This window comes from Saitoella complicata (genome assembly GCF_001661265.1).
Source record: "Saitoella complicata NRRL Y-17804 unplaced genomic scaffold SAICOscaffold_24, whole genome shotgun sequence".
In the NCBI taxonomy this organism is placed as follows: Eukaryota; Fungi; Ascomycota; class Saitoellomycetes; order Saitoellales; family Saitoellaceae; genus Saitoella; species Saitoella complicata.
Genome location: NW_017567015.1, coordinates 217,974 through 230,766, shown reverse-complemented (window position 1 = coordinate 230,766; position 12,793 = coordinate 217,974). Strand labels below are relative to the sequence as shown.

Here is a 12,793-nt window from a genome sequence, read left to right as displayed (position 1 = left end):
CCCTTACTTTGAGCACAGCCTCGCTTTGTTACTCACTCTTTGCGCTCTGGCCCTCCTCTCAGGCCATCTCGTTGACTAAGCGCGCGCTTCCTTCTGCAGCTGGTGCACCGCTCTGACGGACGAACGCAGTAGTCAACTGCTAAGGGAAGCTGATCTTGCCATGACGCACTGTGTGTCCATGACACTACGTCAATTGCCATTCACCGGGGTTTTACTACACTGAACCCCACTTCCCGCTTCCCTGTCTTTTCGTTGACGTTCAGATCTCACGCTCGAGCTCGGGCTTACCTTCTTCCATCCAACCCCGGCCATGATCGCCCGTCAAACCAAACCTTAAACGAAATGCCAATCTGCACGTAAAATCAAAAAGGTATTACTATTTATAGCGACTATATACAGAAATTCCAATACAATCTTACATATCGTTCCCCACCTTGCAATTGCAATTACGGTTATACCCAATTCAAATCCAAAAACGCAGATATATCCTTTTTACTCCCCTACTCCGTGTCATTCTCCCACATTCACATACCTTACTCCTCGTCGTAATCTTCGTCAACCTCGACTTTTCGTGCAGCGGGAACAGGTTCCTCTTCCTCAGCAGCTGGTTCAGGCTTTTCCTCCTTCTCCTCGACTGGTGCAGAAGTCGGTGCGGTAGCAGGAGCGGGAGCAGCCGGGGCAGCTTCAGATGCAGATGCAGATTGTTGAGGAACCTCGGGGGCAGGCGGAGAGATCGGCGCAGTAGTAGCCTGCTGCACATCCTTCGCCTCCTCCTGAACACTCTCCGCAATCTTCACAGGCGGCGCATTCTCCATCTGCACATCACCCTCCGGCTCCTGTCGCTGTTCCTGTTCCTCCTTAGGCTTCACCACATCCGGACGCACAGGCACAGCGTCCTCCATCCTCTCATCCCGATCCCTCTGCTGGTTGTTGTCCCTGCTGTCCCTGTTATCCTCCCTCCTCTCCGGAACATCAGGCATAACAATCGCAGCCAACGGTCTCTGATCTCCACTCTGTCTCCTATCACCACGGTCACCACGGTCACCATGGTCATCACCTCTCTGCTCACGAGGCGCAGCAGGCGAATCCCACTCCCTAATACTCCTCTTCTCGCCCGTCCTAGCTTCGTCACGAACAGAGCTCTCTCCCCTCATCGGCAACGGGTTCGAAATCAACGAACTAAGTCCACTCTGCTGCAACTGCGTCTGCGGCGGAGGACCTCCAAGTCCAAGACCTGAAGCACCATGAGAACCAGGGGTACTGACGGGAGGCAGCTGCCCGCCGTGATACCCACTTGGCCCTTCACGATCGTGTCTCAGGAACGGCGGCTGCGGACTCGCTCCACGCGGCACATCCTCATCCATCCTTTCCCGATCCATAATCGGCGCAAGCTGTCCAAGACTTGCCTGCATAGGCGTACCCATACCAGCACCAGGCGCAACAGGCGGCAACCTCTCACCACCCATCGAACCAGGAGTTCCAGGACCAGGAGGTCCACCGGCGACCGCAGGCGGAGGCGGCAATCCGGGTCCACCAGCAGGTCCATACGGGCTCTGATTGACACCACGCTGGTCGTATCCCCTTCCCGCACCACCAGCTCCAAAGGGCGGTGGAGGCGGGGGACTCCTAGGTCTACCCTGAGGTCCAGAAGGTCCGGAGCCGTTGAGTGCGGGAGGGAGTCCAACACGTGCCAACTCGCTCGGAGGACCAGGGGGCGCAACACGATTCGCCGCAGCCGCAGTACCCCACTCACTGGGCGCCGCACCAGATGGAGCAGGACCCGCATACGCCGTAGGGTTGATGTCCTGCGTAAGAGGCGGCGCACCCGCACCACCCGGCGCAGGCCTAGGTCCCTGCGACGCCTGACCACTCCTCAACAACTGAAGACGAGTCTTGATATGAGGGTTCGTCGGGTCAAGTTCAGAAGCGCGGGTATACGCGTCGAGCGCGTCAGAAATCTGGTTGTTGCAGCTTTCGTAGAGGGTACCAAGGTCGTACCAGACTTCGGAGATATAGGGGTTGAGACGAATGGCGCGGGAGTAGGCGTCGAGGGCGTCGCGGTATTGGTTGATTTGGTAGTAGAGGACACCGATGCTGCACCAGAAGGTCGGATTGCGACCGTCGCGGTAGACAGCTTGCTGGTAGGCTTCGTAGGCCTTGGAGTAATTGCGCTGCTGCATGTAACACCTTCCGAGCAAATACCAGCTCTGCGCATCCTGTCCGTCACATTCGAGGGATTTGGTGAGGTACTGGATAGCCAAATCCTGGTTCGAGAAGGACGAGGATTGCTGGTGGTACAACCAACCCAACTGTTGCAGGACCTTGGAGTGATTGGGATTCTCGGCCAAGACGCGCTCATACGCCTCCTTGGCGGAGGTGTACTCCTTCTGTTGCTCATAGACGTGTCCGATCTGGAACCAGATGTCGATCTCGGTGAGAGGGCGAGGAGGATTCTTCAAGATGTAGCGGAAGCACTCCAAAGATTGAGGGTAGCGCTGTTGCTGCTTATAGATGATACCAAGACGGAAGTAGATCTCGTTTGCCTTGTCAAAGTTAGGATCCATCCTCATGACCTGACTGAACGCCTCCTCTGCGTGCTCGAAAGATCCGTATCTGTCATACAGTATTCCGATTCCATACCACAGCTTGGGTTCTTTCGGGTTCTGAAGGTGGTAGAGCGCTTGCTGGTAGGCGCTGTAAGCCTTCTGAAGGTCGTCCATCATGAGGTAGCAGTGGCCGAGGGAACCCCAGGCGTCACCGTTCGACTGATCGAGGTTCAAGATAGACTGGAAGTACTCGACGGCGCGAGGGTACTGCTGTTTTTCGCGGAGGATAGTAGCGATGTGGTTCATAGCTGGGATCGAGTACGGGTTTTGACGGAGCGCAGACTCATAACTCGTCAAAGCGCGATCGAGATCATTCATCAACTCGGCGACATTACCTATCCCATCATCAGTACAACATTCGAGACGCGACGGATCGGGTCGAGGGAGCCGAGGACGCGTTTTGCGACAAAGGAGTAACATACCGATCTGCAACCAAACCTGTTCATTCACGCTCGCGAGCTTTTGCAAGGGCGTCAAGTTCTGTTGAGAACCGGCATTGGCCTGAGGTTGCGCAGGGCCTTGAGGCGGGACGGGACCAACGGCGGCACCGTTCGGCATGGGAGGAGGAACAGCGGTGGCAGGACCAGGACCTTGAGGCTGGACGACAGATGCCATTTGTCAATTTGTCGTCTTCTCGTTGCAAGCTGATCGAAGACTGATCTCGGGGGTGTGTTGGTGGTGGGGGTGATCTCTTGGGGTGACGGATCAGATTGAGTTGACAGGTCTGCATGTAGTCAGTCTGGCAAGAAGCGCGAAAACGGACGATGGCCCCGGAGGATGTGCGGGTACCAACTTTATGAACTCGTGGCGCTTTTTTCTTTTGGGAGTGAATGCTGGATGTTATTCTAGCAGAAAGATAACTGAAAGAAAAGGAGAATGATCATCTCTACTCTCAGTATCTGTCTGCTCAAGAATACGTGGTCGTGGCTCAGCTGCATATGCATACCCGTATACGAACCGAACGCCAAGCTTCTTTGATGTCTCGGTAAACGCGTAAGAATAGTAGTAGGAATCGAAGAACTCACTTCGCCTCTTATAAGAACCCTGGAACGTTGCTGGTCATCGTCCACTACAATCATTCACCCAGAAGACACCCGGTTCACACCCCCGCTTATCCAGCTTACACGACTCAGCCTCGTCTTCATATCAGCTACAGTACGCTCGGCAACGGTACCCTCCCGTTACACCCGGTCGACATACAAAAAGGACTCGGGCGATCCATCTTACTTACGCGTGGCCAATACCAAAGGCATATATCCCCACGTCACCCCACAGTCGTCGATAACACAGCATATACCCACTACACATGATCAAAGGGTGTCGACCAACAGCATTCATCCTCGCCTTCCTCCTCTTCCTCGTACATGTCGCTCTTGCACGCTCACCAAGACCGCCACCCATCACAACGATTTCACTCATTCACAATGCCTCACTGACATCTGTTACGCCGCTGATCGACCAATCCTCCATCTACGGCCTCGAAGATGAGACAACTCACCACCTTACCTTCCGTCTCCCGGGTCACTACAAGTCAGAGTACGTAAGGCTCTCGCTTCACCCGAACTCAGATATCCTGCACCCAGAGGCACATATCGACCACATCGACACCGACGGATCTCTTGTCAAGAGAGAGTTCTTCGCAGACGACGAATCTCTCCGCGAGATCGCATACAAAGGTCGCGCATCCGTTCTGACCGAGCAGAATTACTGGAGATCAACCGGATGGGCACGAGTTGTCCTCCTACGAAAGAGCGCGCGGGATCCTGTTTTCGAGGGTGCATTCCAGGTTGACGGGGAGACTATTCAGATTCAGACGCAGCAACGGTGGGCATTGACTGCTCGGCCTGAGGATGTGGAGTTTTATGCTGGAGCGGAGGAGAAGATGGTTGCCTGGCGTGACGCGGATCAGGGAACGTTGGAGAAGCGAGTGTTGGCTGAGGACACGTGTTCTCTTCATGGTCTGGATGTGCTTGACAAGCGGTCCCGAGAAGGTTACACGCCCTCCTCCGAATCACCTTTCCTTGACATCAACCTCGACCTTGTAAAGCGTCAGTCAGACACCGGTAGCACTGGAACCGCTTTTTCCTACTCTCAGCTCCAAAGCACCGTCGGTGAAACCACCGGATGTCCCACAAAACGTATGGTCGCCTACGTTGGTGCAGCAGCAGATTGCTCCTACACGACTCTCTACACCAACGAATCGTCTACCCGCCAGCACATCATCAACCTCTACAACACCGCCTCCCAACTCTACGAATCATCCTTCAACATCTCGCTTGGTTTGCTCAGTTTGACGGTCAGTTCGGCGGATTGTCCCACGACGGCTAGTTCGAGCGCGCAGTGGAACGTGGAGTGTTCGGATAGTGTGAGTATCGATGAGCGATTGAGCTTGTTCTCGGAGTGGAGAGGTGACAGCTCGAGGAGCGGTGACGGAATCGCCGTGTGGACCTTGTTCACCACCTGTGATACCGGAGCAGAGGTTGGTGTCGCATGGGTTGGATCACTATGTCAAGGTACCGCCTCCGCATCCTCCGATAACGGGACGTTCTACTCAGGCGCGAGTGTCGTGGCGTCGAGTACGCAAGAATGGAAGGTCCTCGCACACGAAGTCGGGCATGTCTTCGGTGCCGTACACGATTGTACATCGAGCACATGTGGTGGATCCACCGTCTGTTGTCCTCTGAGTTCAAGCACCTGCTCCGCTAATGGTGCATACATCATGAACCCCTCCACCAGTACCAACACGAATGCGGATACCTTCTCACCTTGCTCGATTGGAAATGTTTGTAGTGCCATGCTCAGGTCTATCACGGATTCCTCGTGTCTGGTGAGTAACCAGAACGTCACCCTCATCACCTCTGGCGAATGTGGAAATGGAATTGTGGAGGATGGGGAGGACTGTGATTGTGGTGGTGAAGCTGGGTGTGGAGACAATACTTGTTGCGATCCCACGACTTGCAAGTTCATCAACAACGCGGTATGTGACGACGCGAACGAGGCATGCTGTACCAATTGTCAGTTCTCATCGAGTACGACTGTGTGTCGTGCCTCGATTGGAGAGTGCGATTACGCGGAGTACTGTCCCGGAAACTCAAGTTCGTGCCCGAGTGACAGGTTCAAGGATAACGGAGATTCGTGTGGTAACTCCAGCCAAGGACTTGCCTGTGCCTCGGGCGTATGCACGAGTCGCGACTTGCAATGTCAGCAGGCAAACATCACTGGTACGATTGGCGAAGCATGCAGTGTCAGCTACAACCCTTGTCTGCTTTCTTGCTACTCCAGCCAGGACTCAAACACCTGTGTCCTTAACAACCAGTACTTCATCGCCGGTACCTCCTGTGGGTCAGGCGGCTACTGCTCCGGCGGTCAATGTGTTGGACAATCCGAGTTTGGTGATGTCGGGTCTTGGGTCGACAGGCACAAGAGTGTGGTGATTATCATCGCGTCCGTGATTGGAGGGCTGATCATCGCCACTATTGTTGCGGGATGTTTGAGGCGGAAGATCATGGCGAGTAGGGCGAAGAGGATGGCAGCTGTGCAGACGGCTGCGATGCCGATGAATACGTATCCGGTTCAGCAGCAGGGCTGGCAGCCGCAGGCTGGGTACAGTGATGTGCCGCAGAATGGTGGTGGATACTACCCACGGTACTCTGTGCCGCCGAGTTTGCCTCCGCCGGCGTATCACCGTTAAACACCTTTATTTCAGTTTTAGGTAGCTATTTATACTTTTTGGACTTTCTTGGGATACGTCTTGGATAAAGTCAGGTCAACGAATACGGCGTAGCATATCGGAGCAAAATGAACATGACTTCATTCGGTTTGGAAACACGTTTTCTATCGTACATTATTCGTTCGGTATCCTCAAGGTATATCGTTTCCCCATGGTATTGGTATATTGCAAGATGCTCAAATCCACTAACGTGATAACTGTCGTGACTCTACTGCGGAGTGGAAGCTCCTGCCATACCTGGTAGGCGGATGCCCTGGGGGATGGTCATTGCCCGGCGGCCAAAGTTCTCGTCGAGGTCCTGTGAGAGAGGTTAGCAATGACCATATCATCGTGGCGTACTTCTTACCAAAATCATCTTAAGCGCGTTCTTCGACCTGAGGTACGGCAAAGACGGTACATGCGACTTCTTCCTATCCTCCTCACCCGCCGCACTGATCTGCAACGCAGACTCAGAGTGAGCGGTACTTCCTGGCATTGGCAACAAACGCTGCAAGAACTCGTATGCGGCGAGGGTACATCCGAACTGTGGCGACGAACGGAGAATACGTGCCGGGCCACCCTTGAACAAAGCCTTGAAACCCTCTTCACGTACAATGGTGGTAGCGGCGTGGTGAATGTTCCTGTAATGTGTCTGGCCCTTTCTCGACTCCGCTTGCAGACGGGTCTTGATGACATCTGCGGGGGTGGTGAGGTATGCTGCTGGCATACCCGCAATAGCACCAGCCATCAAGAGTTGAGGGATACTCAGCGTCTTTCCTGGTCGTTCGCCAAAGTAGTCCTTCTTCAAGTGAGCGTAGGTAGGGAAGTAAATGGCGCTGAAAGGGATATCACGCAACAAACATGCGGAAGCACCCTTGTAGAGACCCAACAGACCCAAGTTCCTGACGATCCAGGCAGCAGAGCGGCGAGGGACGTCGGAGGTCTTGGCAAGTTCACCTTGGATCTGGAGACGAATTTTGACGATTTCGAGAGGGTTGGTGAAGACCTGTATGCAGCGTTAGGACCTTCATGAGGCGACTTATCGACCCGCGAACATACCACTTGACATCCACCAGCCATAGCACCAGCCAAAATCTCCATGCGCAGCGCAATGTTACCATTATCATCCATCGCCTTTCCTCTCACCAAATCATTCACCGTCAACTTAATCGCCTTCTCAGGTGCAACACCGATCAACTGCGGTCCCAACCCACTATACAACCCGATCGCTCCCTCATTCCTGATAACCTTCCTGAAACAATCAAGGGAGTTCTTGTACATCAATTGACCCACCACGGCTGATCTCTGGTTCTGCATACGGGTCTTGACCAAGTCGATGGGGTAAACGACCGTGGCACCGATACCTCCTGCGACGGCACCGAGGGCGAAGTGGTGGACACTTTCCAGGATTTGAGTGAGGAAACTCCCGCTCTCGGTGGTCTTCTCCTTCAACTTGTGGATAGCGGCGACACCACGAATCTGCGCCTCGAGAGGCTCTTCCCATGCTGGGTCAATCACGCGGGAAAAGTCATCGAGACCAAGACGGGCAGCCGACGTCGCATCGGAATTAATACCGGCAAAGTGGAAGAGGATGTCAACTTCCATGGGGGAGAAGAGAGAGAAACGAGTGGTAAGTGCGGATTCGTTGAGGAAATCCTCTTTGCTGATTTTGCCGTCATGAGACTTAGTACATGCGTTCTGGACAATGCGGTCGATGACGTCCATTTCTGTATGAAGTTGAGTCAGTATATCACATAGGATATTCGATTACATCCATACCTCTGCAGACATTGTGGAAGGCACGGACATCGGAATACGAGATCTTCGCGCCAGGTGAAAGATCACACAGAGTATGAAGGTTCTCCAACAGATTATCCGACAACTTATGCTTCGCCGTCTCGATGATAATCCTCTGGAACTCCCTCGGCTCGATATAACCGTCACCATCCTTGTCAAAGTAGTGGAACGCCTGTCGAATCCTCTCTCCCTGCAATCCCCTCAACATCTGTCCGAACTGGTGGTAAGTCATTGAATGTCTCGACTTCTTCTCTCCGATGTACAAACTCGCCCAATTACAGTCCCAGTTGAACGGTATCGCGTCAGAGCTCTTGTATTTGTCGTAGAGTTCTCGGAACTTGTGGTAGTCGACCTTACCATCCGGTCCGGGCTCGAAGAAGCGGAAAGCGATTTCATAGTCAGCATCGGCTTTTGAGAGAAGAGATTGGAAGTAGTGAAAGTCGTGGTGATTCACGAGGCCGGTACGAGAGCGATCTGCGATGCGGAAAAGAAGCGCGAATTGTTCGCGAGGGATCTTGCGGTAGTCTTCGTCGTCAGGAGCAATGGCATTGACCTGTTCGCAACACGTAAGCTGACAGCAGCAGCAATCACTGAGATGAACATACAAAGTCCATCTGAGTCATGTATTTCTCCCCATTCTTCTCCAAGGACGCATGCTTCTCAAAAGTCTGCTTCGTGTTCAAATGCGCATCTCCTCCCCACAGGGTGAACGGTTTACTGGCGAGCGTGGTAGCCATTGCGGGTATATGCGATGATCAGGTCCTGACAACCGTATAAATAACGACGAGCAGGACGTCCAATTGACCTGGATGAATGCGTTGGGGGAATGGATATGATCGGGGACCAGGTTGACTTCGTCGAGCTCAGGGTCTTCGTTGCTGCACGTCAGAACCGCGGAGAGAAGTGCGGGGAGCTTCAGGGGATCGCGATTCGCGGCTGCGCGAGGAAAGGGAAGAACCGGAGACGGGAATGAAAGCACATGACAACACATTTGTAAGCAATTTAAACCTCGGAAACGGCTGTTATTTGCTGTATGCTCATATTCTTCATATCGGGTTGCTGGATCGTTCACCTGATGGGCGGCGGGCCGGTTGTGGAGTAGGCCTGTTTGATCTTCGTGATCGGGAAAAGGTCCGCTACCGGTTCCGTGAGGTGCTCCACTTCTCCGGCGGCGTAAGAAAGCTTCCGTGTTGTGAGGTAATCTTCCAGGTTTTGGCGTGAACTTTCGAGATAAACTGTTGCGTGTGGGTCATGATCCGCTGAAGTGTTCCGTTAGAAATCATGTAGTTGTTACTGAACAACTAGCTCCTCCGTGTTCCCACGCCTTTCACGACATCGCATGTTTTGAGAGCACAACCTCTTTACCAACATATTTCTGCATTTGAGATGGTTCTTTGAGCGACGCACTGAAAAGAGAAGAGTGTCTATTGAAGCCATGTATCCATAACCCATGCCATAACCCGTGAACCCTAACAGTAGCCATACCCATCTAAACCATTACAACCTATAACGCCCAGCGAACTCATATCGTACCGCTTCTAAATCCACGCAAACTGCTCCTGCACCTCATCCCCACCCTCCACAACCGCAACACCTCCCCTCATTCCCGCACCCCTAACAAACACCCAACTCCTCCCCAACGTACAAACACCCTCCAACCCCACACACCTCTCCCCCATCCCCTCCAACCACGGCCTCGCCGCCGTCACCCGATCCAAACAATGTTCCGAACTCCACCAGCAAAGCGTCATACACGTCGTCCGAATGTTCAACCACCGCAGCAACTTGAACTTGGAGAGTGAGAGAACGAATTTTTGGCGTTGGTCGACGTGGCAGTCAGCGTCGGTGGAGAGGTGGGTTAGGTGCGGGAAGATGGCGCGGATGGAGTCAATGACGGAGGAGTTGACGGTTTTGAGGCCGACGTGGAGGCGGCGAAGGGAGTTGCGGAGGGGGGAGGAGGGGGTGATGCGCCAGGCGATATCTTCCCATGTCGGCTGTGCGTGTTGCGAGAACGCCTGCAAACTCAACTGGCGGAGCGGCAACGTCTGTGAGAGAGACATGATGGATGTGTACTGTTTCAGCGCACTCGCTTCATCGGCAAATTGAACACAGCACGAGAGCGACTCGAGGGAGGAGAAAGGCGAGCGTTCGTTGGTGTGAAAGAGCCACTCCGTCATGGCCTCCGCCTCGGGACGTTCGTGAAGTGTAGAGAACCTCAGACTTCGGATGTTGTGCGGGTGGGCGAGTAATTTGGCCAGGGCGCGAACGCTGAAGAGCATGTTGTGTAGCGTGAGAGTCTGAAGTTCCTCGAAGGAATGGTCGACGAGGTCAGCAATAACGTCAATAGCGACGCTGGAGGAGTGAAAAACAGACAAGTGCTGAAGGCCCGGAGAAGCGTTGATGACTTCAAGCACGCTCTCGTTGAACTGTGCGCTGCCGGACTCGTCGCAACCACTCAACTTGAATGTGCGCAAGTTCGAAAGTCGGTTCATCCCAACCAGCTTCTCCGGATCACGTCCCTTGAGGTCAAAAATGACGTCCCTTAACCTCGGACACCTCTCACGAAGGATGTCAAACAGCGTCGTGATATCAACGTTCGTCCCCTGCCATAGCACCGTCTGCAACATCGGCATATTCAACACCGCAGCCGCAACAAGCAAATGATTCTCCGCGCTCGAAGTTCTCTGAAACCCAAACTCGGTCTCCGCACCCATAAACCTGAGTATCCTCACCCCCTGCCCAACCCTCGCATCCTCCACGATCTGCCTCAACACCTCATAACTCCTCCCACCCTCAAACATTGTCTTCCAATCCACCACCAGACGCGAGTGCAACACCTCCGTCCCCGCCGCATACAACCGACGCGACGCGAGGTTCCATGATCTCAAGGAACGCGTATCGAGGCTCTTCGCGACGAGGTGAAGGAGCTCGAGTGGGAGATCGGTAAGGATGGGTGGGGTATATACCGATGTTTTCGTGAACTCGAGGGCCGGGAAGGGAGTCAGTCGAAGGAACCTGACCGACCGCGAATGACGTCGGTCGGGGAGGCCGGGCATGTATATTGATCAAGAAGGGTCCAGAAAATATGTGATACTGTCGCGGATCAGCACGGCTCGTAGCATACATCCCGAGGGAACGTACAGCGAAAAGAACAAGAGCAACAAGCAAGAAATACGGATGGTTAAGGAATAGAAGTGGTAGAGGTGGTGGTTAAGAATACAAACACAACAGAAAAGGCGAGTGAGACAAGGGGGTAGGTAGGGTTATCGTAGCCGCGAATCTGCCGCAGCAAAGAATGGGTATGTAGCGTAGATTTCCCGATCCGGTAGAGTACTGCTCACTAGCCACATCGCACGGCCACAACACCGTACGTACGTCGAAGCTGGGGGCCTCGGAGCGGGATCGGTAATTACGCGTGAGGAATACAGTAACGATGAATCAGCAACAAGAGCAGCCTCAGCCTCAGCAACAGCGCCAACAGCAACAAGGGCCAGACGCTGCGCTCTTGGCATCAAATATCTTCACCACATCAGCATCTCTACTGGAATGTGTGGACAGTGAGTCTATCTATACGTCGATCCAGACAGATCTGCCTAGCTAAACACTCTGCGCGCGTGAAGAGAAGCTCGTTGTCGTTTTGCGCGATGGGAGGAAGTTGATTGGTGTCCTGAGGTCGTTTGATCAATATGGTATGATCTGTTCGCCCTGATGGGGTTGATGAAGTGTTGATGGTGGTGTGTGCAGCGAACTTGGTGTTGACGGATACGACTGAGCGGATACACTATGCCGACGTCTACGGTGACATCCCTCGAGGCGTATTCATCGTCCGCGGAGAAAATGTCGTGCTACTAGGCGAAATCGTACGTCCCTGCCCCTCCCCATTTCCCCAAATTTAACGTGCTAATATCACGGACAGGACCTCGACAAAGAAGACACCGTCCCCCTGCGGGAAGTACCAGTCGAACAAGTCTTCGCCCTGCAACAACAAGAAAAGGAAGCGAGGGTCGCGAAGGAGAAGTCACGGAACAGGGTTTTGCATGATCTTGGGTTCTCGGTTGATTGGAGTAGGGATGACATGTACTAAACCCTTGCGGTTCATTGATATGTTCTCGTTGATACCCTGAGCCTCTTCTTGAGAGCTATGCTTTGCTGCCGACTTAGTGCAGCCGTCCGATGGACATGAGAGAGAGAAAATGAAAGAACATGATGCAACCACTCGCAATGTCAAGATCTCGTGTAATACTTCATCCCGAGCCAATTCACTACAACCCAGACCCAAACCACAGCACCCGTCAACACCACCAAATGCGTCCAATATCTCTCCATAGGAAAGCCCCAGTCATCCTTTGAAATATCTTGTGCGGATGTCTGTACACTCAATTAGCTCCTGCGCAAACATAAAACGCATACTGAACGTACCGAGCCGTAAAGTACCCAATCCCAAACGCCGAATACTCCGCCAATGCCAAGCAAAAAGGTGACCCAAGTCAATACCAATAGTACCCAGCCCCATGTTACTGTCAACTCCTCATCCGGGAGGCGCCGTGGACTTGTTGGGCGGGCGGGCTGCTGAGGTGGTGGTGCATTCATCTCATCATCAATCTCAACTTCAATTGCGAAAAGACAGAAGACCTCGTCGAGAAAAGGAGGGTATGGGTTGGGGGGGGGGGGGGGGGGGGGT

At 53.5% G+C, this 12,793-nt stretch overlaps 5 protein-coding genes across 5 annotated transcripts; 2 read left to right on the top strand and 3 right to left on the bottom strand.

Moving 5' to 3' along the window:
- Positions 1-449: 449 nt before the first annotated feature.
- On the bottom strand, positions 450-3,302 carry SAICODRAFT_84593 (TPR-like protein). The gene is made up of 2 exons (XM_019171372.1): positions 3,029-3,302; positions 450-2,941 (listed from the first exon to the last, which is right to left on the bottom strand). The coding sequence occupies exons 1-2, from the start codon at positions 3,219-3,221 to the stop codon at positions 534-536; spliced, it is 2,601 nt and encodes an 866-aa protein (XP_019021865.1). The 5' UTR covers positions 3,222-3,302; the 3' UTR covers positions 450-533.
- Positions 3,303-4,128: 826 nt separating this feature from the next.
- On the top strand, positions 4,129-6,138 carry SAICODRAFT_46231 (zincin; the record flags this gene model as incomplete). Its single annotated transcript, XM_019168846.1, has 1 exon — positions 4,129-6,138. A coding segment is annotated over one exon (2,010 nt), but the record flags the coding sequence as incomplete, so codon positions are not given.
- Positions 6,139-6,544: 406 nt separating this feature from the next.
- SAICODRAFT_84588 (mitochondrial carrier) lies at positions 6,545-8,984 on the bottom strand (the record flags this gene model as incomplete). The annotated part of the gene is made up of 5 exons (XM_019171371.1): positions 8,718-8,984; positions 8,095-8,665; positions 7,375-8,042; positions 6,683-7,321; positions 6,545-6,634 (listed from the first exon to the last, which is right to left on the bottom strand). Exons 1-5 carry the CDS (start codon positions 8,847-8,849, stop codon positions 6,545-6,547), a joined length of 2,100 nt encoding a protein of 699 aa, XP_019021863.1. The 5' UTR covers positions 8,850-8,984.
- A 666-nt stretch (positions 8,985-9,650) lies between these two features.
- On the bottom strand, positions 9,651-11,355 carry SAICODRAFT_73239 (uncharacterized protein; the record flags this gene model as incomplete). Its single annotated transcript, XM_019170838.1, has 2 exons — positions 11,254-11,355; positions 9,651-11,205 (listed from the first exon to the last, which is right to left on the bottom strand). Exon 2 carries the CDS (start codon positions 11,166-11,168, stop codon positions 9,651-9,653), a length of 1,518 nt encoding a protein of 505 aa, XP_019021862.1. The 5' UTR covers positions 11,169-11,205; positions 11,254-11,355.
- Positions 11,356-11,731: 376 nt separating this feature from the next.
- Positions 11,732-12,196, top strand: SAICODRAFT_61144 (uncharacterized protein; the record flags this gene model as incomplete). The annotated part of the gene is made up of 3 exons (XM_019169826.1): positions 11,732-11,801; positions 11,857-11,972; positions 12,029-12,196. Coding segments are annotated over 3 exons (354 nt in total), but the record flags the coding sequence as incomplete, so codon positions are not given.
- Positions 12,197-12,793: the final 597 nt, after the last annotated feature.